Below are 27,783 nucleotides of genomic sequence, written 5' to 3'. Positions count from 1 at the left end.
AGTAGTCAGTTAAAGGTATTATGCATATTTTAACATGATTTTCTGCTTTTCGTATTTAAAAAAAAATGCTTATTGCAAGCATTGCATTAGCATATAAATTTAAAATATTCACTATGTTTTTATAAGAGAATATCAAGCGTTTAAGCTCTGTTTTTATGTTGTAAACTGTGCTTGTAGCATACTCAGTTTACAATAGCTTTATGGAGTTAGAGGTGAGTTTTTTGTTTTACTGAAATGATGTACTCGTGAATATACAGGTGGGAGGTAAAGTTCCCCATTACTAGTGCTGTGCTCTGACACATTTGAATTTTGTTCATGTTAACAGGGCAGAGACATTAAGGATTTATTAGATGTATTCCATGCCATAGTTCCTTGAACAGTTTTAATTCTGCATAAACAAGTGCTTCCTCTGAGCCCAGCTGTCCCTTCCTGCCTCCCTCCACATCCCACTGCTTTTGCCTGTGCTCCCTCTTGCCTGTCTTGCTAGGAACAGCAGAGTGAGGTAGTCGGGGTTAAAATCAATCATTACTCATTAAGCCAGTTTTAAGCTACCAGTACTTTGGCTTGTTTGAGTAAGTGGCTTCACAAACAGGAGGGGTAGCCCAAGGCAGAAGGGTGGCAGGGATGGGAAGAAGCAGCTGGAGGTGGAGGAGAGGCACACACAACCTGTTTGTCAGCAGCCTCGTTTTATGAACTGCATCATCACCAGGAGAGTGGTGGTCTCCTTTCTTGTAAGGAGCATAAAGTTTGTCAAGCCCAGCCATTCCCCACCAGTGGTTTAGCACTCTTCTCTTTCTCTTGAACTGATTTGGTTTCACTGTCAGCATCCTGCCACTGTAGTTGAGGCACAGGGTAGGTATAGAGGAAGTCTGGGCATTTATCAATGGCTTCCTGAATCTGGATTTATCCAGGGCTTTCCTCCCATGACAGGACTGGGCAAGAGGAAAGAGAACAACTGACCCATCCTTCTATGTTTTCTTCTGTCACCTTTTATACCTATTCATAATTTATTTTGGGTAAAGAAAAGGGCTTTGCAAAAAAAATTGGCTGTTGTGCAGTAAATTACAGTCCTTGCTAGGATATGGAGGCTTTAAAAGTTTTAAAATGTCTTGTGCAAAATTTTCTATGCTACAAACAAAATGTTTTTTAGTTACATTCAACCATACTTAGCTTTTTGGGTACTGGAAAATATAGAGGTGCTTCTAAACGTACTGCTATAATGACTTGTTGTCTCAGAAATAGGTCTGTAAACCTGAAGTGCATTGCTTGTCTTTATAAGTAATAGCCATTTTCTTCTCAGTTCCCTTTCATTTTTGAGGGACGCAAGAATGAACCAAGGTTAGTAGGCTTCCCTTTTGTGAAATAACTTATTCAGATTCATGCAAGCTTTTTATACAGAAAACAGGCGAGAAAGCACTCCTCTGTTTCCTTTCACTAATGACCCATTTGAGTGTCTCCAGAGAGTTCTTCGGTCTCACCTGGGAACCCTAAATTGCAAGCTCTGCTGAACATAGATGTCTCATTTGATAGCTTTTTGACCTTTTTATGATACACCTAAGTATAGGAAGTTTAAGAAGATCAAAGCAATTTCCTTTGTAAAGAATTTTATATTTCATCGTTAATATTAATGTGGGAAGTTGTTCCATCGGTTGTTCTTCATTATCCATGGATTCTGATGGTGGCTTTTGAGAAGAGCAGTGGGGAAGATTGTTTGCTATGATATTACTTGGCAGAAAGTCAGGCGTATTCTACATTTCCTATGAACGGTATCTGCTGAAAGTCAGCTAGCTGCAGAACCAACTCTGCTTGCTGTGCCTTAGCAACCACGAGTAAAAATCTGCTGCCACATGGAAACGGATTGGGATTCATGACAATACTTGCTATATGCAGCCACCGTCAAACAGCAGTAACATTTCATCTGTTAAACGCAATGCCTATGTCTAGTTTCTGCTCAGAAACCGTGTAGAAGTGAGTGATATCAAATGCAAAAATGTGAAGTTGGCCAAGAAATAACCCAAACTGTGCAGTGATTTTTCTTTCCCTTCCCCCCTCCTTGCCTGGAATGACCAAGCACTTGGATTAAATGAGCATTTTACTCGTGCAGAAATTGCTGCCTTCTTGTATTGCACATTGGGGATGGATTGTCAGGAAGGTATAGCCCAGCTTTCTGCCAGAATTCATTTTCATATCAGGGCTGGAATGGAAATTCACTTATTATTTAGGTGCTTGCTTTGAGCAAATCAAACAATGTTTTGAAGGAAAAAAAATACCAACTTCCATCAGTTGAATGTTTACAGTCCTTTCTATTGTTATTAGGATATTATCATTTTCAGGGTACATAATGAGAGAAATAATTCTATGTAGGAAAAAAATAATTACTTTTTGAATTGTGTAGAGTGGGAGAGAAGCCTGAGGGAAATTAATAAATACCCCTGGTGGATTTTTTTTATTTTTTTTCCTGAGCAGCAGTGTTAGATTTGAATGATTAGTGGAGAGAGAAAAGCACAAATGTATATTTGTTTTTGAAAGTGAATTTGGATTCAGCTATGTGGTCTTTTTATATACACTATCTCTCATGGTTGGAACGTGAGAACTTTCCAGTGTGAATACTTGTGAAAGTGTATTTTAGGCTTGGATGCTTAAACGCTTTTTGGAAATCCATCTGAATGTATAATTTCCTTTGTGGTCACATTATTCAATTTAGGATTCAGGTTTTTGAGCAGTTGCAGAAATCCCCCTCTTAGGGAATAGAAATGATCTCATTACCAGGTAGTCTGGGCTACACCACGTGTTTCCAAATTTGATGTTTTTTTCTTTTTTTTTTTTTCCAGGCTATTTATATTTAGGGAAATAAGTTCTGATAGAGCACAGTACTGAAGCATTTATTTAATTTTAAGCACACCGAGTAATCTAATTTGGAATGTGCAAAGTACTATTTTAAATTCTTTAGGGACATAGTGATAGTGCCCTGAAACTATGAACACTCAATTTCTTACATTTATACACAAAAATGTTCTTAGAACTGCTTATCAGCATGAGGATGATCATGGGCATGTTCGCAAATTAAGGCCTGATCAAACAGACAAATATATATGAATGTTTTAAGCTGCAAACTGTTAAAATTTGATTGTGTACTGCAAACTTTTAATCCAGATTTTAGTAATACAACTAGTTGAAAAGCTAATTACTTTAAAAACTTGAAATGGAAGTTTAAGCAATTTGCTGGGGGGGAATAACACTGATTCTGCCTGTTCTTATTTCTTTGAGGTTTAAAGGTGCTTAAAGGTTTAAATCCCCTTATTCCTTCTTCTAAATATTTTACAATCTTAATTAATAATAAAAAAAATCCTTAATAATAATAAAAAAGCTTTATTTTCTTGCTAACTTGAGAATACCAGAATAGAAGAAAGGCCAAACTCTTGAATCCTGTATTTGAAATTATTTCCCTACAATTTCCAAGGCCTCTTCTGTAGTGTTAGTGTGACTTCTAGTGTAGACAGGTTGCTGGCTGCTACCACTGTACTAAATCCCAGCAGAGGAAAGCACTTGAATTGGAGTTCCAAGCGCTGTTGCTTTGTGTCTTTCTGAGCATGATGGGGATTAAATTGCTAGCAGATGTATGGAGCATCGCTGATGCTACTGTGACTGCATTGCTGGCAATGGCAGAAATATCAGCAGTTGTTGGAACAGCTTGGGCAGGAGGGAAAGCACAAGCAGCTAGTAGACAACATCATCTGAAGTAGAGATGAAGCCAAATCAAAATCCCAGATTTAAAAACTAGGAGAAAATTCAAATGTGTCCCCAAAAGGCATGACTGAGAACATGCTCTGTAGTATCTTTATCCCATGGTTAGAACGTTAACCAGTTTCTAGGAAATAAATAGGGAATTGCTGTCATAGAGCCAGTTCAATACTCTGTCATATAAAGAACTAACACAAAGTCTCACAGTGATGCAATGCCTGATCTTTCAAATGAAGACTGAAACGTGCCCTCTTTAGTACACTTTATCTTGTATGATATGCTGTGGGGGAATTTTTTTCCAAACCCTTCAAAAATCAGATTGTGCTCATATATTAAACTATTTTCATCAATAGCTTTACGTGTTTAGCTTTATGTAATGGGAGAGATTCTCAGCTTGTTTGAAAATAATCGTCCAATTGAAGTGGTATAATAAACCCAGGTATAGGCCATACTTGGTAACATCAGTCATTTAATTAGCTACTGCTTTTAAAAATCTAGCTGGAATTTTAAAAATCTGCTCTGCTCCCTGTGTTTCTAGTGGTTTTAAATATCACAGCAACAACCTTTATAACGTTGCCCAATTTCAGACCACATTATCTGTGGTGTACAAAGGTGTGGATCCTAGCAGTGCTATTCCAAAACATTTCCTGAGCCACCTGTCCCAGCTGTGACATCCTATCCCACGTAGGCCGTGTCCCCAAGCTGGGCTGCCAGCCCCATGCCCTGTTTGTACTTCATAATCACGTAGTCCAAGGTGCATCTCCCTGTACCCTCCTTCTTGCTTCCCCTATGGGGAACCTGAAGCCCCCCCGTGTATACCTGCTCATGTATTATAGTAGAGCCCTCCCAGTGGGCACCCAGCACTCTGGGCCTGCTCCTTCCCCATCACAGGACCAAAGGTGCCACCACATCCCCATCTCTTCCCCACCTCGTGGCTTGGCGCAGATTCTCCTTGAGCTGGCAGAGCGTCTTGGCACAGGCCCTGGTGCCTCTTCCAAGGTGGTTGTCACTAGGGACAAGTTGTTCGCTTGACGGCTAATGAATTTGCTTTAAAAGCATGTTTTGGCTCATTCTAAGAGTTATTTGCAAATGTGTTTTGAATTGGTGGTGGTGGTGGGGAGTCATTTGGGAAAAGCAGCCTGTATTTACTAAATACCTTCAGGGAGGAGTGGTGCTTCCTCCTTGCTAGCATCAACGGGAGAGATTACTTTTCTTTATTCTATTCCGGAACACCACTTCTTTGGGGGTCTTGTGGCTCTCCTACGCAACTTCTATTTTCTTTGTAGAATTTCAGGTATGTAGGTTCCTGCCTGACATGCATATATGTACTCTCTTAGGCTCTGTTTTTATGCTTGCTCTGGGCTGATCTGGGTTCAGGCTACCACCAAAAGAAGCCGTTGTCCTGTCTCTCCCTCTCCTCTTTCAGGGCTGTGAATTCCTTCTCTCTCCCCTGCACCAAAACTAGCACCATGTGGTTTGAAGGGTAAATTAGAAAACTTTTTTGCTCTATTAGTTTTCAACCTGAGTCACCTTTTACAGATTCTTTAGAAGTAATTAATAGCTCCAGCCATCTTCTGACAGCTGAGTACATGCCAAAGTGGGCAACGTGATTTCAATTTTCATGATGTTGTAGGTCTTCTGTGGTTTGGTGGAAAAAGGGAAAATGCCCTCATGGCCATTTTCTCTGTTTTGTGAACCGACTCTTTTTGTTGCGTGTAGTGGCTTAGTAAGTGCAACCCAAAAGAATGTCTGACTTTGAATTGGAAGTCAAAGTTTTACTGCCTGATGCTTTTTCACTTCATAGGATGTAATTAGTGCCTACTGATGTGTGCTGCATAAACAAGACTAGTTATCTCGGTGTTAGGGCAGCAAGCTCTAGAAAGTGACAAATTTGGACCTAGTTCAGCCTCTTAAAACAGATATGAAGCAGGAACTGTAAAGGTACCAGTTTCACTTGAAATTAGCCCAGAGAGAGCAACTGCAGGTCCAGATGAAACACGACTGGACACACATTGTGTCTGAGGTACTGGGGTGCGTGCAGACCCAGCTTGGGGGTCCCCCGGCTCCTGAGTGAGTCAGGCTCCCTGCTGCCAGACAGGGGAGCTCTTGCTGCCCTTCTCTGTTCTCCTTCCCCTCATCTCTACTGACCCTCCTATGCAGCCTTACACTGGCTCTGGAGCTCACCCAACACTTTGAGAGCTGCTCCAACTTACTGAAATGCCATACCTTTATTTCCAGTCTTTTTTTACTGAGTTTTTGCCCTCCTCTTTAGTAAGCTGGACTGACAAGTGACATGGGTGGCACGAGGTCAGTGGTGAGAGCCCAGCAGAGGCAGGGGATCTCAACTCACTTCACCTCACAAAACCAGACCGCTGGGTTGTCGTTCTCACCAGAATCACTGGAATTGGCTTGCGGATGATAACAGCGTTAGCGCCAGCCTGCAGGGAGGGGTGAAATCGATGTCTGAACTTGGACCGTGCTGCTGTAATGAGGCTTGTTGAATGAAAAGCTTGGACACAAATCAATTGAAGCCTCGGTATGTAAAGCTGCTGCAGCATCGAGGTGTTAATGACGTGCCTGCTAGAAAGAGTAAGTGGGGCCAGAGGCAACGTTGCGGTCTTATGACACATTTGTTCGGTATGGGCAAGGGGAATGAGGCTTTTATGTTACAGTATTTCCGTATGGGTCTGCTGTTATGCATGGAACTACACTCGCATTTTTGATGGGCATGGAAGGGTAAACACTGTTTGATACTTCTGTGGTTCCTTGTCACTTCCCTTCCCTTTCTAAAAATACGGTACTATGAATACGGGGGGAAGGGTGGAAAGCAGGTGGCCTTACTGAAATACGGATTCTGTAATTCTTATGGTGTGTGAAGGATGATTTTCCTGTGATTATAATGTACCATGTGTGAATTGGATCCTTCTCAAAGTGAGGAATTAATTATCTTGCCTGCAAGTTGGAATAATGTAAGCAAGCACCACACAATCCTCCTATTGTTCTGCCAGTGCACCTGCACGATTTCTTCTGTTCCAGTTCCAGGCTTCTTTTAGGCAGTGTTTATTTGTGTGTTGTACGGCTCGTAGTGAGATAGAAATTATCGGTAAGCATCAGAGTAGGCCAGGTCACGTCTTTCAACACTGACAAGATATGGAAGTACCATGGTGAATATGGATGAGATAACCTGACTCTTGTATGGATGTTTATCTCCAGAATTCCACTGTTAATTTTATAACTTTGAATCAACAGTCTTTACTGGACATCAGTAAGATTTTGGCACTTGCATTTCCCAGCAGTAAAGAGTTGTCATTTTTCTTTCTATCTCCAAATATGAAACCTCTCTAATTTCACAGAGTGATCTGTTATTCTCACATTATATAAAACAGGGAACAGAAAATTTGTCTTTTCTCTGTGCTATTTCATTATTTTTTATAATGGCATTATTTCTCTTGTAATTAATCTCTCCTTTTTAAGGTTACTAATCATAATCTTTTCTTTCTCTTCTAATCTTATATTTAATCCAAATCCTTTATTATTCCCAGTAATATCATTGTCTGAATCCCCTCTAACTTTGGAGCATCCATTTCTGAGATGCTGTTACCAGTGCAACACGTGGTATGACAAAGGTAATGCTAATGTCCATTAGAGCAACGATACATTCCTAGTAGTCACCTTTTAATTCCTCATTTATCCCAATACAAGGTAATATTTTTTCCCTGTAATTAAGAATTTCATTTAAGAAGAATGGTGTTCCTTGAGAAGTTCTATGACCCTAAGGTGTCTTTAGTGAATTGTTAGTTTGTTTTAAGAGGTATTAGGGCCCACATAATTACATTTTCCCTCCTCTAGTACACGCTGCTTTCATGATACTGTTTTTTCACTTCACATTTTGTAGGTTTATCTTGAAACTCTTCATTTTCATTTCTGTCCCTTCCTCACCCAAATAATTCTTCAGAATTTGCCTTATTGCTAATCTCCTTTTCTAGATCCAGAGTAAATGTAGCAAACAACTCAGAAGTGAGTTTACCAAGCTTTTTTTTCCTAATGTGAAATGTTTTAGTTGGAGACTTACCTAGACTACTCAGATGACTTGATAAATTCTTCTTACTTATATCGAATAGCTAAAAGACCTAGATTGCAGCTATTTTATTTTATTTTATTTTATTTTTTTAATACAAAAAAACAGAACAAAACTAAAGCTCTACCAAACTGTCTTACAGACCCTGTCCAGAAGAATTTCAAATCCATACCTGGAAACTCCTTCAAACAAGGTACATGTCAAGCTTCATTTTAATTCCATTTCATATAGCAGCATATTAGGAACATCTTTGCTTTATTTCAACCCCTTAGTCATAGTTTTGAAGACACTTCTAGATGTGGCCTGCAGTTAAATCCAGTTAACAAATTACAATCTCTGTGTTAGAAATTGTTAATTTCTGTTACTGAATTTGCCAGCAAAATTGTTGTGAAGTCTGATGTGAACTTGCTTCCTATCCATTTACACTATTTTCACAGTTTAATTTATTTTTTCAGTATTTCAGAGTGTGAGAACTCTATTTTTGTACCTCATGTGACTTCACTGTCTCAGGATTATTTTTTTTATTCCTTGAAAGATTCAGAAACAAAAGAACCAAAAGAGGTGAAACTGTGGCATGCTTTTTCTTTCAAATTAGTTGTTCGTGTTACTGCTGTGTTTTGTTGGTATTGGGAAGAAATGTGAAAATGTACGCCTGAGTTAAACTTGTCAGTAAGTAATCTGTGGAACCCAGGTGGAACACCTTTTTAGGAAAGATGGAATTATGTCCTGTTTTGATAGACCCATCTGCAGCCTTAAGGTGTAAAGTACAGATAGGCATGGGGGAACCAAAACCTGTAGCCATTCTCCCAGCAGGGTGCAAATGATCTGACCTGTAGCTGTTACAGAATACCCACAAAGTTCCTAAACAAAATGGAAAAAAACCCTATAAAATGGCATTTTAGCATGTATTCAATTATTTAACACAAATACACGTGGAATAATTTTGGTTTCAACTCTCTTTATGGTTTTGCAATGTTAAGTCTTTCTTTTTCAATAGAATAATTTTTGTTTTAATTTTGGTGCATCTGTTGTTCAAAGGTAAAATTGACAGACAGTAAAATCTCTGCTTTTCTAGGCAGACATAAAGTCATCTGGCCCATGGAGGCAATCAGTGATGACAATAGGTATGGCAGAAGTTGGGGTGCATTTTCCATGAGGCTTTGACAGTTTGCTAGTCATTTATCAGGGGAGAAGTCATAGCTCAGAGGGAGGGAGGGGACAGTGGCAGGGCAATTTATTGCAATGGGAATAAATCCCTGTTTGTTAGTTTTCTATTTCTCTTTTCATTCAGATTTATGGAGAAAGTTCCTCCTGTGCTGGAAGAGCTCTCAGGAATATTTTCACACTACAAGCTTCTGACCTGATTAAAGACCGGGTGTACCTTACTGGAATTTGCAGGTAACCCAAGATCATTCATTTTAATCAACTGGATGGGTTTTATTTGTATTTGTCTATCTCCTTATTTGAAAAGAGACTAAATTCTAAGTAAGATCTTGTGTGTGTTACTAAGAAACTAAAATATTTGCTTAAAAAAATTAAAAACCTCATGTATTTTAATATTTTTTCTTATGTCACCTTGTCGGTTTTTAGAAAGCAGTGATGGCCTGCCTGTCTGTATGTCCATTAATTTAATTCCTTACAGTTTCATATAAAATGGTGTTTATTTTGCTGAAAAGAATGGTGAATTCAGTCCTGGTCTGGAGTTATAGAAGAGGTTAATTGGATTCCTAGGATTTAGTTACACAGTGACTTTATTTTTGCATGTAATTTATGGAATATTTCAGTAATGAAGTGATTTTCGATTTGTTACACTACAGAATAAATGCTATTTTTAGTTATACCAAAATAAGTGGGTCTCGATTGTAACACCATTTATTTATATCCACATTTGAGGAAGAAGTTACAATTTTTTTTAAGAATTAAAAAGAAAAGTTTAACAATCATGTGCAAGATGAAGTATATCCTAGAGCAACACTCAAGATCTTGCATGTATGTTGTGTAGCTGTGTTGCTTATGCCTATGAGCTGAAAGGAGATAAAATCCTGAGGCTAAAAGCTGGATTTTATTTAGTTCTTATGTGTCTCCGGATGACTATATGCAGCACAAAGTGATAAAAATATTTTATATTGTGAAGTGTGTTACATGAATTAGGTATGTAAGGGAACTTACTCATCTAACATGAGTTTCCTTGTTGTAAGTAGGGGCATGCCCCTGAGACTTGCCAGAATAATTCCTTTCCTTGAAATGAATAGGGTTACCTAAAACAGTAATTGAGACAAAGGGTTTGTTCTGCTGAACAAAAGGATTACCTCTTTAAAATCTAACACACAAACAAAACTACAAAAAAACTGTTTTATAAAATTTGCATTTTAACTTTAATTGCATCTTATACTACAGAAATGCTTTGTCTATTTTCAGGAGAAGCTGTGTTGGATCAGAACTGGTAGACTGGCTCTTGGAGCACTGCCCATTTGTTAAGTGCAGATCTACAGCAGTTGGAGTGTGGCAGCTGCTTCTGGATATGGGCATTATATTATCAGGTCAGTGTTGATAGCATAAGGAAGGCTATCAGTTTCTTCTGCATGTGGTAATATTCTTTTTTTTTTTATGGGAGAGGAAGAAGGGGGGGGGGAAGCAAGTTGATCCATTTTTAGTTACACTTGTTTATTTTACTACCTCTTTGGTAGGTTTACCTCTGTGACCTTTCATTTCATAAATGTCAAAGATGAATCTCTCTTTTTAGGCAAGTTCCTTCCGTTTGCTTTTGCAAATGCAATTGCCTACCGCCAAGTTACAGATAGTGTGTCTCTTCGAGCCTTTTTTTCCCTCTCCTCAACCTCTCAGTTTTTTCAGAAGACAGCAGCTGTTTAGTCACTGCAGATCACAGATTCGCCAGATGACTTCTCTAGCAATTAGCGATTTCCCCTTCCTCTCTCTGTTTTCCATAGTTTTAGAACACAATGGATTGCGAGACCATTCTGCTCCTTGAAGTGGCTGTCATGCCAGGTTCTTCCCAGCTGCCTCCCCTTCCACCCCAGGTTTAAGGGTTTGGTCCAAATGATGTCATTGGTGATAACCACACAGATAACCAACATCTGAAAACCTGAGGGACTACAGTAGCACTGTAGCTGTTACTACTTGCATAGCTTAACTCAGTGCATTCCCAGCCCTGGGGTCTGTGTTACACAATTCCCTTTCCTCCTTGTGAGACTGTGAGATGCTGTGGGAGACTTCTCTGTGTGCAAGCTGACACTGAGTATACTTCAAGATTTTCTGCTGCTACAGCTACACTGATGGTGTGCCTGATAATGCGGCATCAGCAAGGATTCAGTGACTCCCCCAGTAGGAACTTGTGCTTTTGGCTTTGGAACCTGTTGTTTGAACCCAGTTCAATCCCAGTTATGCCAGAGAAGATGAGGGCTCTTCATAACACTACATTGTCTTACCTGGCTTTATTCTACAGAACCAGTATCCTTGAATTTGTGCAGAGGCTGGGATAAAGATGTGCTAAGCATCAGCTGAGTGGCTTTAAAAGTGGTGAATCTCTGAGTGTGCTATGAATACAATGTTAGACATGAAACTGTTCTAACTCTTTTTCAAACTAGAAAAATTCTATTGTTTTTTTTAGCCTGGTGTACCCTTTTAATCTGCATTATTGAACTTTGTTCACCAGTGCCTGGCCGTTAGCAAGAACAGATTAGAAACTAATGGAAATCAAAGCTCAGAAATTTGACGAGGGAAAGTTTTTTTCTTTTCCAGCCAAACCCCCTAATTCCAAACTGATTTCAAAATTGATTACTCAGCAATCTTAATGCTTGAATCTCAGGAACCTGGAGATCTTCACACTGCGTTTTTGGTATTGTTCTGTTTGGATGCATTGAATTAATACTAGAGGGCAGGATTGCTTCTATACTGTTTGTGATTCTTTTGCCCTGTGTGGTGGTGCAACTCAGAATTAAAGTCGGATGCAATACAGAAGGTGTTAGGGACACAGAGCCTTCAAATGTAAAAGGTTTAAAGGACATCTTTTTCTTTCTTTCTTTCTTTCTTTTTTTTTTTTTTTTTAACAGTGGACAGACAACTCTATTTTCAAGATGCTCATGCTTTCTACCAGTTCTCAGCAGATGAATGTACCTACCTTTTCTGTGAATTTGAGAAAGAGGAAGGCTGGAAGAATGGTGTAAAGCTCCTACTTCAACTACTGCCATTGGCTCCTCCCAGGATTGACATGTGCAATCTGTAAGTAGGCATCTGCAGCTGTTTTAAACTTTTGCTGACTGTTTTGTAAGTGGCTGGCTTATAATGACACTGTTTATGCCCCAGCTACCATGCAAATGAGTCAGCTTTCTTTACAAGGTTGCCAAACTTTGAAGAGATGGGCTTTTCTGTGATCTGCACTGTGACTAGTATCTGAGAAAGTCAGGGGTGCTAGATAAATGAGGGCACTCAGCTTGGGGTTGTTGAGATACTGTGGTTCTTATGTACTAGTTTGCTGCCTGTGGCTTGCTCTTTTACCTGGGCAAGTTGCTTTATTTTTTGGGGGTCTCCTCTTGCATTTGGAGGTTTGGCACTAATTTGGCAGCAGACATGCTGCATAGCTGATTGACTAGTAGACCAGATACCCTTTTCCTGGGTGAAGGTCAGCGATCAGATGGATAGAAAGGGTGACTAGGAATGTGGTAGCTTCAGTTGTCTGATTTTTAGTTTGCTGTTGTGTGTTTGTCAGAGCCCTGTAGTCTCTCATTGCTATTCCTCATGCAGAATATGCCATTTAAGAATTTTCCTTCCCATATATCTGCTCTTATATCCGACTCTTGGTTGTTAACGTACCCTCTGTGCTGATACAGCTGCACTCTAAACATTGTCTATTTAGAGCAGCTAGAAAGAAACCATACTTGCTTGTTCCACAGTGAGAGGCCAAAATACAGAGGAAAAAAAAGACATCAGTGAGGTCTGGAGGCTTGTGACCTCTCATGCCTTGGCAAAGCTGCAGAAGCTGGCCAGCACAGACAAGTTGGGTTAAATTCTTTCATTGTCACTAGCGTGATGAAGCCTTAAACATGATACTTATGTTGTGGAGAATTATTACTCTGGCAGCAGGAGGATTATTTTTTCTTTGATGCCAAAGACAAAACTTTTTTCTGCCTGTATTTTTCTTCTCTACACAGTAGATTTAAAAAACCACATTCTCTCAAATATATGTCTAACAGAAATCTTTTAAAGGAGTATAAAGGCAAAGTCGCTGAAGTGTCTTAATTCCAGTTACTTAAATTCAGATGTTCAGTCTGAATCTTAAGTGTGGTGAGCTGGCTGAAAAAAATCTCAGTGACTTCTCTATGTGGCTCAGGTCAGAAACTTGATCCCTACCTGCAAGTCAGGGATCATCCCTGATCTCTTGCTGACTGCCCTTACCAACAGGAAATGGGCAGTTCTGGTGTGGGGGTTCCCTTGAAAATACATTTATTTGGTCAGCTTGAGTGAGTGTAGACAAGTGACAAGGCTCTCAAATTGGCAAAAACAGGGGGTTGAACGTGATCTTCTAAGCAGATGACTCATATGGGACAAAATCTTTGAATATTTTTGGAAATAGAAATTCTTGTCTTCCAGCCTACTATGGCATTAAACAGTTTGGCCTTTCCTTAAATATTGGTGCGATTTCATCCTTATTTCTGTGGGAATTTGTGGTTTTCCTCATTTTCACTGCAAATCAGGTCACTTTTCATGGTTCATGACTACCTGTACAAAGGCTTTGCATCAAAAACACAAACCAGATAGTTTGTATTGATTTGTTACATGAAGGATGCTGACTGGGTAAGAGAGTAGATTGAAGACTTTTCAGGTTCTGAGTTAAAAATGTGTCATGCATGGTGACCTTGGCCAGAGAGTTCCCCTATTTTACAGTCTGCTTTGCTATTTCATTGTTCCAGTGAAACTGTCATTTCGAGTGGAGGCTGCTCCCTGCTACATGAAACGAACAATTATTCATTAATGTACCTTTCCAGCTCCTTCCTGCTCACATTATTCAAATTTTAGTCAAAGTTGGATTCCTTTTGGGAACATTGTCACTGAAGAATTATTTTTTTGGAGATTGTGAGGGTGCCTTTTTAAAAATACATATTGAAGGAGCTGAATTTTAAGTAATGTTATAGTCTCCAGGGAAAGCAATATTAAAGGCAAAGGAGGCTTTTCCAGTTTCAAAATTCTCTATGCCTGATGCAAGTAATGAACTGCTAAAACACTATCTGAAAGGAAATAGATGTGATGAAGTGTGTGTTAGTTATCTCACCAAGTTAAAATAAACCCATATATTCTTTCTTCATGAAGAAAGAAGCGATTCTAAAAACCCTTCCTTGCAATGAGTGTTCATCCTCTCAGATAAATTTATAAGTTGTTTTTCGTACCATTAGATGATTTGTCTTCCTTGTACTTTGATATTTTTGTATTCATTTTTCTGTTGCGTTTTCTAATAGTCTGTACTGTTAGCATTAATTCCAAATGTACTGTTAGCATTAATTCCAAATGTACACAGGGACAGAGAAATTCTTAACGCATTAATTAGTTTTCCTTCTTCATCAGAAGTAACCGCCTGCTTGTGTACCAGGAGGCAATGTTGGGCATCTCACAGAATGCCCAGGTACTCGATGAGCTGTCTCCCCTGCAGCTGGCGGGCAGTAGTCCTGCACTTGCCTGGGCTTCTGGGTGCATTGGTGGGTCCCTGGAGTACCATGCACCTGCTCACCCAGCAGTTGCCTGTAGACTTGATTAGACAGCAGCAGCTCTGGAGACTTCCTTCAGCACTTCTTCTGGAAAGAGGCAGGGCTCTGGTCCTGCCTTGCTGTGTAAATTTTTTTTTTTTTTAAATTTTTATTTTTTGAATGGATTTGTGTTTTTTCTGGGCAGTATTAACAGTATTTCCAAATAATGCTGGACTAAGTTCAGCAATTAAAATAGTACTCTGCATGCTGAGGTGTGCTTGCAGTTCCCGAGGAAATGCTTCCTGTTGCCCTTTGACAGTGTCAAATTGCCTGTATTAAACATGGCATTGGGCAGGAATCTCCCATGGAAAACAAGACAGGTCTGGAGGATATTTCAGTAGCTTGTGCTAAACTGAGGGCTGATGTTATTATCTGTATTTCACAACACAGAGCCACTGTAGATGTTGCCAGATGAGGTGGGACTGATGCTGAGGCCTCTTGGGGTCATTAAACACCCGATGGTAATCACAGCCAAATTCTACTTGAATAGAAAAGAAGTGAACATTGGCTTAGCATGGGAACAAAAGATCTGTATTCAGAGCCCTGCCATGGACTTCCTTGCAGCCTTGAGCAGTCACTTAGGCTCTCATCCAATGCCTCCTGAATTCTTTCCCAGTGACTGCAATGGCATTGTATCAGACATTTAATCTTTATGTGCTTCTAGTTCCTTCTTAGTAAATGGGGGTGTTTATACCAACACCTGATTCCCAGTGCTACATTTCTAGAATGCATTGGGTGCCCAGGCTACTGGAATATATCCAACGATTTTTGTAATTATTTGAAGGAATGTTAATAGGGGACTCTTTGTCCTTTATATTATATTGTTTATTTTCTTTCCAGAAGTTTTATACTATATTTTGTATCTTCTGTCTGAAAATAATACACATTTATTTAGATAAGTAACCTCTTTTTCTAAGTAAATTGTTTTTAATGCAAATGTTCAGGATGGGATATTTATTTAGTCAGTGTCTTTTGAAGTTCCTGGAAAGCTTTTGCTGAATGCGAATTGCCCTCAGATATCCTTGGGTCTCTTATTTGCATTGTAGGTGGATTGTAAAGCCAGCGTACAGTACATGTGGCCCTACATCGGTTATTGGAGGTGCTGTCTGGGCACGGGACTGTGGGCACAGCTGTATTGCTTCCTCTGTCAGCAGGTCAGGAAGCAATGTATTTGATTTCAGGTGTCACATAGTAATAATTGTGCCTACCTGTCCTGCCTGCCTGAAGATCTAAGGCAAGCATCTCTGCATTTTGCTCTGCTCAAGTGTGCCTATACTGAGCCGTACAGGTATTAGGCTTGTTTGTCTGGGCTTTGTATCCCTTGTTCAGTACTAGCCCTACTAATCTTGGTTGGTCCCTTTAAATAAAAAATTGCTAACTGTCCTGATTCTGTTTCTCAGTATCCATTCTGTCTTATTTTTTCCATTAGCTTGGTTATCAAAATACACTTCCTCTCTGATTCTGGAAAGCTTACTATAGTTTTTAGTACATTAGTGTTTCCATAAGTGTTTGATGCGCATATGCAGATGAATACTGGGAGTATTTTAAAATAGAAGATGAAGTGATTAAAAGCCCAAGATGGAAATAGCTGTGCTGTATGCTGTTCTGGGCTTATGGCTTATAGCTGTGTCTGTGTACCAAGCTGCTGCCTTTTGCCTCCAATTCAGAAGAACCTGGTCTTCTCCTGGTTCTGAGAGATCAAAGAGATCAGATGTGTAGGTAAATGTAGGCATCTAAAGAGGTCAGCTATTTTCATCTCATTCCAAATTATAGAGAGACCGAATCAGACTCTGCAAACAGAACTGTTTATTTCTTTTGGGTAGTTTATAACACTTAAAATGTTAAATCACATTTTCCTTCAAATAGGATGGGCAGTTGTGAAAGTAATTGTGATTTCTAATCCAAATTACCATTGTGTTTTGAATATGCTTGCCCCCAAACAAATAAATGTGTCATTCTTTGCTTTCTGACCTTAATTTTTTAATCTGGTAAAGAAAATTTTGGACATGGGATGTAAGAACCACAAATACACCAGCTGTATATTCCAGACATTACCAGCTCTCTCCCTAAACACATCAAGTCATGTGAACAATTAAATAATTTAGCCAAAGATAGAAGCTTCTGTTAATACCTGGGATTTATACTTATTACAGCAGCTGGAGTTTTGCATATCTGCTTGGTTTCCTGGCACACCACACTTCTTGAAAATCATGAAAAGTAAAAATCTCAAGAGTTTTTTCTTTTTCTTTCCATAGTAATAATCCTATCATATTGGTATCTTTCTTCCGATTGTTCTGTTTTGTTCTGAAAGGCTCACAAGTGGTTTACTGCTGGAAATTAGACTGTTTTAAAGAAAAACAGTTCTATCCCACAGCAGCTTTAGTGTGGCTTACTCCATGTGGGCCAGAGTTCTATAACAGCTTCTAGAAGGGTTCTTCCTGCAGTGCCCCATTTTTGTAAAGACACAAAGTCCCTCTGTCTCGTGAATTAATGTCAGTGCAACCTAATAGTGTTCTCAGGTGTTGCTTTAGTTTGCTAATTTATAGCTTCTTACATGTATTCTTTTCATGTGTTTTTTTTAAATATCAAACTTCATATGTCCTGTATTGATTTTGATGTTGCCCGCTTTTATCTACGTGAGCATGCATTCTATTGAAGGTGTTGCTCCACAGCTGAGCAAAGCTCGTTAGCAGGCAGATGGAAAACTCTTTGCTCTGTTGATGGTGTACATTTTAGCAGAGCAAAATATGCATTCAAATAAGCAATGATGAGTCAAAAAGGTCCCGCGTTCTTCAGTTCTTCGTCATGTTTTTGTAGCTGAAGAATTCTCTCACTGTTTTAACAATTCAATCAAAAGAGTTCTTGACAGCAAGGGACAAAGAGTATACTCTGTCATTCCTGACACAATTAATTATTGTCATGTTGCAGTCATCTTTTTGATGCAGAACCTCAAAAGCCCTTTTACATTAGTGCCCGTGGCCACATAGTTCTGTGCTTTCCAGGAATCAAAAGATGTTGAAACAGAATGAAAGAAATAATATAATCTTATTTTTATTTTTAAGGCCTGATCAAAAAATAGAAGATACGGCAGAAACCAATGCTGAAATTCTTGCTCGTCTCACTTCTGCGGTAAGGTCACTGCATCAAAGTTTGTACTGATCATGTTTGAAACATTATCATGTTTTGGATCCTTTCAAATTAAAGAGCCAAGTCTTAGTGAGCAGGTGTTTATAATGCAAACTACTATTTTTTGGCACTGAAATGAGGAAGCTTTACGTCTTAGCGTGTAACTCTACAGCTATTAAAATCAGTCCAAGGAAGGATCACTGCTGTCTGTTTTTTTATAATAAGAACTGGAAATATAACTGGGAAATACCAGTTTAGAGGATCACGATGATTTTTCTGCCAGCTAGCTTGCACTCAGATCCTTTTGGTCAAGTGAACATCGGTGTGAACACAATGATGAGCTGGGGGACAAGGGGAGAGTCATAAGTTCTGAGGAATCTCAGCTGGGTTATTTTGGGATTTGGCTTCCCAACCGTGTTTAGCCTCAGTAAACTCCATCATAATAAATGACACATTTTCCTTTCTGTGCGGGAGTTTGGTGCATCTTGCTTATCATGTAAAATCATTGTTCTAAGAAGAAGACTGGACTTCAGAAAGTTAAACTAGATTCACTTGATCTCATGTAATATGATGACCTAGATGATGGGAGAGAGCGTATCATCAGTAAGTCTGCAGGTGATGCAAAACTGGGAGGAATGGTTGATACAGCAGAGGAGTGTGCTGCTATTCAGAAGGGTCTTGGTAGGCTGTAGAGATGGGCCAACAGGAATCTCTTTTCACCAAAGGGCAATGCAAAGTCCTGCATCAGGGGAGAAATAACCTTGTGGCCCTGTACAGGCTGGGGGCTGACTGGCTGAAAACCAGCTTTTCAGAAAAGGGTTTGTGGTGGACAGTAAGTTGAATACGAGCTAGCAATGTGCCATCATAGCCAAGAAAGTCAACTGCCTCCTGGGCTGCATTAGGATAAGTGTTAGCCTTCAGCTTAAGGAAGGTTATCCTTCCCCTCCTGTCAGCACTGGTGAGACACATCTGGAGTGCTGGGTCCAGTTTTGGACTCCTAGTACAAGAAACACATGGACATACTGGGATGCATGCTACAAATGACCATGAAAATGATAAAATGATAAATGGGTTAGAGTATCAGACATAAGAGGAAAAGCTGAGAGAACTAGGAGAGACTGGAGAAGGCTCTAGGAGGATCTTATCAGTGGGTATAAATGCCTGATGAAACAGAATAAAGACAGAGCTACCTCTTCTCAGCGGTGTACTGTAACAGGACAAGAAGCAGTGGGTACAAATTGAAATTCAAGTAATTCCACTTAGACATAAGAAGAAAATTCCTTACTCTGAAGGTAATTGAACATCCGAAGAGGTTGCCCAGAGAGGTTGTGGACTCTCCATCCTTGGAATTACTCAGAACTCGACCGGCCATGGTCCTGTGCAACCTGTTCTAGTTGACCCTGCTTTGAGCAGGGGAGCAGATCAGATGACCTACAGAGGTGCCTTTCAGTCTCAGCCAATTCTGTGATCATAAGGTTCAACAAACATCACACCTCTAAATCATAATATTAACAAAACTTAGAATTAGTGCTAGTTCTGTTTTCTGTACCTGAGAAGGTACTGAGATGACAGTGAACCAGGCAGGGTGAAGAAGTTTCCATGAAGAAAAACATGAGGAAAAGAGCTATTTTAAGTAAAGTGAATAAAGTAATATGATGAAACTCTGAAAAAGGGAAAGGAAGGCGAAGTTGTACTAAGTTTCATAAAGATAAGTGGTTTTGAATGCTCAATACACTATGAAAAATAATGTAAAATGTAAGATTAGAAAATTCTGTGGCCTGTAAATTCTTTATTTTTTAAATTTTCTTTACATTCAAATTCCTTTTTTCTACCTTTTTTTTTTTTTTTTTTACCCTGACACTGAGAGAAGAAAGAACTCAGAACCTTGGTTTCCTCCCTTTTTAATTTCCTCCATTTTTAGCTTTAATGGAAGATAAAATAGAAAAATACTTATTGCAAAGTCATATCTTTAAAACAAAAAAAACATAAAAAAAAAACTCACTCAAAACCCACCAACTCTATAAAACATTGTCACTGTACCTCAAAAACATCACCTCTCAAAACTCAAATAATGTATTTTTATCAGTTTAAGAAAAAGAAGTACTCAACAAAACACATTGACTTGCTGAGTTTAAGCACTGGATCTAACTGTTGCTGGATACACTTGAGGAAAATGCATATCCCTAAACATGTGAGTAATTGACAGTGAGTTCAGAGTACTTCGCATCTATCTTGCAAGGTCAAAACTTTGAACTACATCCTTGGTGATTTCCAGCAACAGGGCACATGTTCAGTTTAGTTTTATTTTTAATGAGCTGTTTTGTGACTGTAGCTAACTAACTGAAGAAAAATTAGGCAGTTGCATTTCCAGATGGCCTGAGGCCCATTCATTGCCACGGTGGTGTCAAAAAGACTGATCTTTTTTTCCTGCATTTTCTGTCTTTTCAGAAAACTCTACAAGCTCTCATGATTTTCTAGTCCAACCCTAGGAAGGAAAAAAAAAACCACCACCCACACAAAAAAATTGAGATCGGAGCAGAATCCTTCAAATATTAACATTTGTATATGACGTTCTCCCTCTAAGAGAAAATGGCATATAATATGGAATATTGCTCTCCCCCTTTTCCTCCATCCAATTGGGTGGGATCTGAAATACTCTCTAAGACTTTATGGAGAGTCTTCATGTTTCTCAAGACATTTTGAACCCTCAACTTTCACTGTTCCACAGAGTGCTGTCCTCACCAATGTATAGGTTCTCAATATTTTTAGCTGACAGCCTTAGAATTTGTGTTGGGGGGAAAAAAGAGGTCCCGTGAGGAGGAACAGGAAACCAAACATGAGGTTCTTAGCCATGACTGAAAACTTGTTCACACTGTCTTGCTTTTTGGCTCACTGAATATCTTTGTATTTTCTGTAGAATCAAACCACTCTTACTTGAAGAATCCATACTTCCGAATCCTGCTCACAATACTCTTCAGACTATCATTTCAGAAGTGAAAAACCTTATCTACAGACCAACACTAAAGCAGCTGGAGATTAGATTTGACTTTTTAATGTATTTCTAGGTATGGAGGTTCAAATCCCAACAGGGAACAGGGCATACCAGCCTGTTGATACTACTGTTTCTCCTAATTTCTCTTTGTTTTTCTTCTAATGGACTGCAACACTCTGTATCAGGTCAGGAGGATGCCTCTGTGTCAGGTTTTCTCTTTTGCAGATCAAATTCCCAAACTTGCAAAACTAAACTGATTGTGAGGATACACCCTGAGCAACATTGGAAGTATCTGTGTGCCTAAAATAGAAATCACTGTTTTAGCGTCTGAAAGGGCAGGGAGAACTTGTAAGCATGCATGCGTGTAAGGTCTAATTTTTATTTCTGTATCCCTGTAGAAGCTTTTGCTGTTGTAAAATGTGGAACTCACTTCACCTAAATATGTGTGACCATATGGCAGACATCTACATCTGATCTAGTTTTCCAAGGCACTCCATACAGTCAGTAGAAATAGGTGTTTTTAGGATGCTGAATGTGTAATTCATTTTGGAAGTCTGCTTCTGTGAATAATACTCATATCTTAGGCTGCAATGGTAATGTATTTACTCTGTATAAAGGGTGTATAGCGTGACTAGCACAGACACAGGCACTTGCACAAGTTTGGCAAATTCCTTATTCCACCTTTTTTTCTTTACTGTGGTCTGTCTTTCTTTGTTGGCCTTTCTCTAATTACTTACTCCCTAGTGTTCTTTGTTACCAGGTGTTGTTTCTTTTGTATAACTCCACTTTTTGCATTCACTGCACAATTTGACATTTTTTTTGATGATTCAGCCTGTCTCAAATGATTAGTTAGGGAAATGCACTTTTGGTTTCAAACAATGGCTACTGAGATCATAGAAGATAATAGCGATAGCTGTGGCAAATGATGCCAAGTCAGTAAGGCTGTAGGAAAAAAACTGCAGAGGTTTCTTTCTCATCTTAATTTGTGCATAAAACATGCAATACAGCTCTTTGAAGAGCAGAGTATGATACAAAAGACAAGAAATTAACTAGGTGGGCTCTCATTTTTTCTTTACGCTTTGTTCTGCAGTGGAAGAAGCAGAGTCAGTGAAGGTAACTGAATGGAGCCCATCAAATTTTATGCTCGTATCATATGCTCCATTACAATGAGGCACTGACAACATCAAACTTAACCTCCAAGGACAGTTGACATGCAAGCAGTGTAAAATGCCATTTGAAATAGGTTTGCATTGGATAATCTTCTGAACAATGAATTTTTAAGAAAAAATACTGATTGTTCCTGGGTTTAAAGGAGCATTCCAGAGCTGTCATGCATCCCATGTCACGTCCCAAAAAGCAGCTTCATATTCAACATCTTGTTGCACTGTCTGTTAAAACCAGAGCACTTTGGGATGGCTATGAATGTTTCTCTGCAATGCTGTTACATCACCCTGTGATAGTATAGAAAAGAATATCAGGGTGTTAATGCAGTGCACCTGGGAAATACAGTTTCCTGGTACTTTAGATAGTCACCCGGGTACTACATTTGTTTAGAGTCCACCAAACTTTTGTTTCTTAAGGTGCAAAGAGTGAATTAAACTCTTTTTCAAAACCCCACTGCTGAGAGCTTTCTCTTGCAGGATTTCATTTTGAGATTCTCTAAGGATTGCCACTTTGTATCTAGATCTGAAGCACACTGAGGTATGGAATACTTTCACAAAAGACTGCTCTAGACAGAAAAAAGTAGAGGTGGTATGCACTCTCCACTAGATGCAAAAATATGCACTCTATGATAAAACGACCAGATTCCTGGATAAGAGAAGAACAGTATAGAATCACCATAGAATGGCTCAGGTTGGAAGGGACCTCAAAGACCATCTAGTTCCAACCACCCTGCCATAGGCAGGGACACCTCCCACTGGATCAGGTTGTTCAGGGCCCCATCCAACCTGGCCTTGAACACCTCCAGGGATGGAGCATCCACAGCCTCTGTGGACAACCTGTTCCAGTGCCTCACCACCCTCTGAGTGAAGAATTTGCTCCTAAACTTTAATCTAAATCTCCCCTAAATCTTTTAGTTTAAAACCATTCCCCCTTGTCCTGTCATTATCTGATTGAGCAAAGAGCTGTAGTCTGAATGGCTGGACAACCAGACAGGTTTAAATCTGCTTCTGTGGTGTGGCTCAGAGGTTCACAGCTGACAAACTGTACTCTATCTGGAGGCTGGCAACCAGAGGGTTGCTGCAGGGCTAGTGTTTGTCCTGTTAAGTGTCAATGACCTGGAAGAGGTGATGAAGTCTTGCTTGCTCATTGAGTTTGCAGAGGAGACCAAGTTGGGGACTGTATGCTGGAAAGCAGGGCTGCCATCCAGAGAGAGCTGGACATGCTGGAGAAATGGACCAACAGGAACCTCATGAATTTCAGCAAGAGCAAATGCTGAGTCCTGCACCTGGAGCAAGCTAACCCCTTGCGCAAGTTCAGGTCAGGGTCTGCCTGACTGGGGAGCAACTTTGCTGGAAAGGATATGGGAGTCCTGGCGGATACCAGTGAGCCAGCTGTGAGCCCTGGCACCAAAGACAGCCAAACAGCATCCTGGGGTGTACTAACAGGAGCATAGCTAGTAAAGTGATGAAAGTGATTATCCTTCTTTAAATGGCATTCCTTAGACCACGTTGAGATACTGCATGCAGTTCTGGGGTCTCAATACAAGAGACACTGATAACCTAGAGCAAGTCCATTGAAGGTTCGCCAAGGTGTTTAGGGTTGGAACACTTGTGTAGTTAGGAGAGGCTGAGGGAGCTGGACTTCTTCAGCCTGGAGAAGAAGGGTTCAAGAGGACCTAACAACAGCCTGCCAGGGCCTTTAGGGAGCATATCAAAGATATGAAGCTGGGCTTTTGGCTTGATTGAAATGAGAGATTCGGACTGGATGCAAGGAAAGAAAACTTCTCATTGTGAGGACACTACAACAGTGTAACAGACTTTCAAGAGAGATTGCATCCTCATTGTTGGAGGCTTTCAAGATTAGACTGAGAAAATCCTGAGCAACCTGGTCTGTTCTCATAGCTGCCCCTGCTTCAAACTAGTGATTGGACTAGAGACCTCCTTAACTCCCTCCCAACCTGAATTATCATATGATCCCTATGAAAACATCACCCCAGCTCCCCAGGTTTCACACTTGTGTGACTTTTTTATTATTACTTTTTTATATATATATATTTTTAAGAAATCTCCATCTGCCATTTAAAGGTAGGAAGATTCACCGTATAAAATATAATTTGTATTTAATCAAGCAAACATGAGTGGGTACTTATGTGAATACTTTTGCTCTTTCTTATTGCAAAAAGAAAACTTAGCAGGATGTGGTAATATGATTACAGCATATACACAATGTTCTCTTTTTGACTGGTATAATATGTCTGTAAACATGTTTTGGTAAACTAGCATTTAAGCTGAATCAGTCTTGACATCTGCATTGCTACTCAAAACGGGATGCTATTTAGACAGTGTTTGCTTTGTAGCAACAAGCTACATGTATAAACCATTTTTTTTGTATTTAATATCTCAATTTATTATGGTAGGCATAGCTCTTGTTTGAATATATGTTTTACTTTCAGTCTAGATTATTATCTGCAATGTGACGCGCAACTATCGATTTTGTCAAACAGGCAGTAACTGAAATCCTATTAGGAAGAAGTATGATAATGTGTGGCATGTGTGCAGTGAGGAATGAATGTTGTACGCAGATTTCCATCAGTGTAATGATGCATGGGAATTGCATGTCCAGCAGAGATGCCAAATATGCTTACGCTAAAACAGACAAAAGCACATAGATTATGAAATCTAGGGGCACCAGGCAAAAACAGAAGGATGTTCATCAGCACCAATTCTTTGTGATTTGGGTGAATCGTATGAGAGGGAGCTCAGACAGACAGGATGAAACCCTTTGGTGAAGGAACATTTGCTTAATATTAAGACTAGAGGGACATTTTTTCCTACTGTTCCAACTTAATGTTTTTGCTCAGATCAAATTCAGTGCTAGCTGCACACTTGGCATACAGCAAAAAATTAGATATTTTGAATATTGTGGAGAAAATACAGAAAAATTGTATTATTGCATGTGATATTAGCACTGTCTTTCAAACACTTAGAATGTACTATGTTATAAGCAAAAGTAATATTGTAAATATAATCGCTGGATGGCACAATGCTATTTTTTCTTCTGTTTTTGAGAAGAGGGCATTTTTCCAATTCTATTTGATTGGATTAATTGGAATGTTTATAACTGTTGCAGATTGTAGTGTCTCCCAAGGCTAATCTTGAGATAACGTATTTTTAAAACACTAAAAGATAAAGAAGAGACATCAGTGCACTGTTTTGTACTGTCAGTAACCTGAGAGAATAGACCAGGATTGGGGCATTGACGTTGGTACCTCCTGCTGAGTTTAATGAAGGGAGAGATGTCTGAGCAGTTTAGCCAAGAGATATTCTGGTGTTGTTATTCAGAAACAACTTGGGCTTTTATTGAAAATCCCACTCTAACTGTGGATAGCATGCATATATCATTACTAGTGTATATTAATTGCTGCAAGTAAGCACACAATTTGTTTTGCCAAAAAAAAAACAAATGTTCTTTCCCATTATACTTGCAGTTTATGCTTACATTAAACATGATTAACAGTTCTCCAGACATGGGAATGAGTGTACAGGAAGGAAGGAAGGGAAGGTAATACTGCCAGCTTGCACAATTGTGCTGGAAACAGGACGACATTTAAGAAATCTGTGGCACTGCCTTCATATTTTCCTGCTTGGAATGGCAGAAAACTCCATCCCTCTCCAAGGGGTAGTATCAAGGAGTAGAAAATATCCTTGTACCTTGCAAAGGCAGCAAAAAACCTCCCTTGTCCTTTGCCATAAGGGAAGGAAGTATGCAAGTAGAGGAAGGATGTGGCCTCTGGTATGACTGCTTTCTGCTCCATGTAGAGCATGTTCCTGGGTGGCTGCTGTGTATCTGATCAGCAGACGCAGGGGTTACCATTGTACTGAGAGGTCCTGGGCAATTTTGTCTTCTCCTAGTAACCACTGCACTCTGTCTTTTTGCTCAGAGCAATGTAAGATTAACTGTTCTGGGTTCATGTTTTCAAACTTTTCTTCTGAGTGGTGAGAGCGGGATGCTGCCAGTTGTTAGTGATTGTATTACTACAAGGACTCTTCGTGGGACTAATGCCTTATTCTGACCATACCCAATGTCTTGCAAATGATGTTTTAAATTTCAGATGCACTCAGAAACTGTATGCCAAAACTTCTGCTTCAGAATAGCATTGAGCTGTGCATAGGTCTGCTAGGCAAGATGGCTGGTATGCAGTGCAGGAGACTTTGTACAGAGAGATAAGACAGTCCCTAGAAAAACAGTTGGAGGGTCCCAAAGTTATTTTGTTAGACTAAGGACAGGCTGCCTTGGGGAATGTGGGAAGGTGAAAGAAGCTGCTAGGTGTACAAAAGAGCCTGAGAGTATGGATAGGGCAGAGGAAGGGAAGAGTTGTGGTGTGTGCAGGAGAGTATCTGGGGTGCTGCAGGTCAGATGTAGAACACTTGAGGCAGCTGCAGGGGGGATAGACGATGGCAGCGAGAAGTGCAAAGCATAAAATTAATGCATACTGTGGAACTTTACTGATAGAAGAAGGAACAGACCTACAGAGGGAAGTGGGTGTAGGGCTGAGCTGGGTAATGAGACTGTCTGACAGTGTAGAGATTATAGAGAAAATAAAGTGAATGCAGAGGCAGGAGGCTGAGGAAAGGATCTGGCTAGCAAGGCAGGGTTATTTCATCACAGTCTAGTAAGATAACCTGTAGATGTGGAAACATTATAGCTCCTATTTCTGCCCGTTCATTTGAAGTTAAATATTGGTCCTGAAATACTCAGTCATGCTATTAGGAGAGGTTGTTCCCTCCTGAAGGCTCCAAAAATGAACTTTGGTTATATCCACAAACCTCAGCATGGAAAATGCACCTATGTTGGAGTTGCACAAAAGTCCAGCATTACAAACGTGCTCAGTAGAGGTAGAGCAAACATTTAACAAGGCAAGGAAGAAGCTTTAACTGTGTGCTTGTGAAGGAGATATGCTGCACAAATAAATTGCAGGTCAGACTACTGAATTGCCCACCTCCCTAAGGAATGTGAAGTATTTACATTAAATTAAAGTTTAAAAAAAAAAAAAAAAAAAGACACAGAATTCCCATCTGAAGAAGAAATAGATTTGCTAGAAAAAGTGATTTAGTTTCAAAACTATCTGCATAATTCTGTGTGCAGTTTACTGCTCCAAAAGCTTGATAGCCTGTATCTTACCAATATTGCCTTTTTTTTTTTTTTTTTTTTTTTGTGTGTGTGTCTGTTTGTTTTACTATGTATCAGTAACAATAACCATCATTTCCTTTCCTGGTATTTTAGGTACAGAGGGAGCTGGCTGCTGTCATTGCCTTGAAAGCAAGGAAGTCAGGTGAGTCAGATTGGACTTTAGAGGGGTTTTTATAACATTGTTCCCTTTTGTTATTGAAGTATTTGAATTTTCACTGCTGTCTCATTAACATTGGGAAGCAAAGATAGCAGACCTCGTTCCTCTCTCACTGGAGAGTCTGTGTACACAGCACAGTGCAATTACTGTGAAGTTTTACTTCCCCTCACTTGTCACATCTAATGGCCTAGTTGATAAAATCTGAACATTATGGTTGAATTGAACTTGGGTCTCTTTCTGGCCAACGTCATCTTTATCTCTGGGTTTCCACTTTATAAAAGACCAAAAAAAAAAAAAAAAGAGATAATTTTCCTGTGTTTGCTTTTATGGCCCTGTATCTCATGCCATCTTTGCAGTATTTTACCTGCCCAGTCAGGTGAGTTTATTTATCCTAAAGCAAAAGGCCAACTTTATGTGTTGAGAACATGCTTTCCTGAAGACTCATCTGGTACATATGGAGGGCTGTAAAGGCAATTCTCTGTTGTCAAGGCAGTAGAAGGGAAAAGGCAAATAGATTACTGAAAATCTCTCAGAATATAAGCACTACAGCACATGTTGGTGATACAGTGTAAAGAAATAC

General features: G+C 39.5%; 1 protein-coding gene across 4 annotated transcripts in view; it reads left to right on the top strand.

Annotated features, from left to right (window-relative positions):
* The window catches only part of RAPGEF5 (Rap guanine nucleotide exchange factor 5), a 161,370-nt gene that overhangs the window by 22,983 nt on the left and 110,604 nt on the right, over positions 1–27,783 (top strand). For all 4 annotated transcript variants that reach the window (XM_040547900.1, XM_040547901.1, XM_040547902.1 and 1 more), the window contains exons 2-7: positions 7,962–8,012; positions 9,111–9,217; positions 10,238–10,359; positions 11,890–12,058; positions 17,637–17,703; positions 27,140–27,188. In XM_040547900.1, the coding sequence (XP_040403834.1) occupies positions 7,962–8,012; positions 9,111–9,217; positions 10,238–10,359; positions 11,890–12,058; positions 17,637–17,703; positions 27,140–27,188 (565 nt within the window). The remainder of the gene's footprint in view (positions 1–7,961; positions 8,013–9,110; positions 9,218–10,237; positions 10,360–11,889; positions 12,059–17,636; positions 17,704–27,139; positions 27,189–27,783) is intronic.

Source organism: Cygnus olor, chromosome 2 (genome assembly GCF_009769625.2).
Source record: "Cygnus olor isolate bCygOlo1 chromosome 2, bCygOlo1.pri.v2, whole genome shotgun sequence".
NCBI classification, from domain to species: domain Eukaryota; kingdom Metazoa; phylum Chordata; class Aves; order Anseriformes; family Anatidae; genus Cygnus; species Cygnus olor.
Note: the sequence above shows the minus strand (reverse complement) of the source record. Positions and strands in the feature narration are given on the sequence as shown.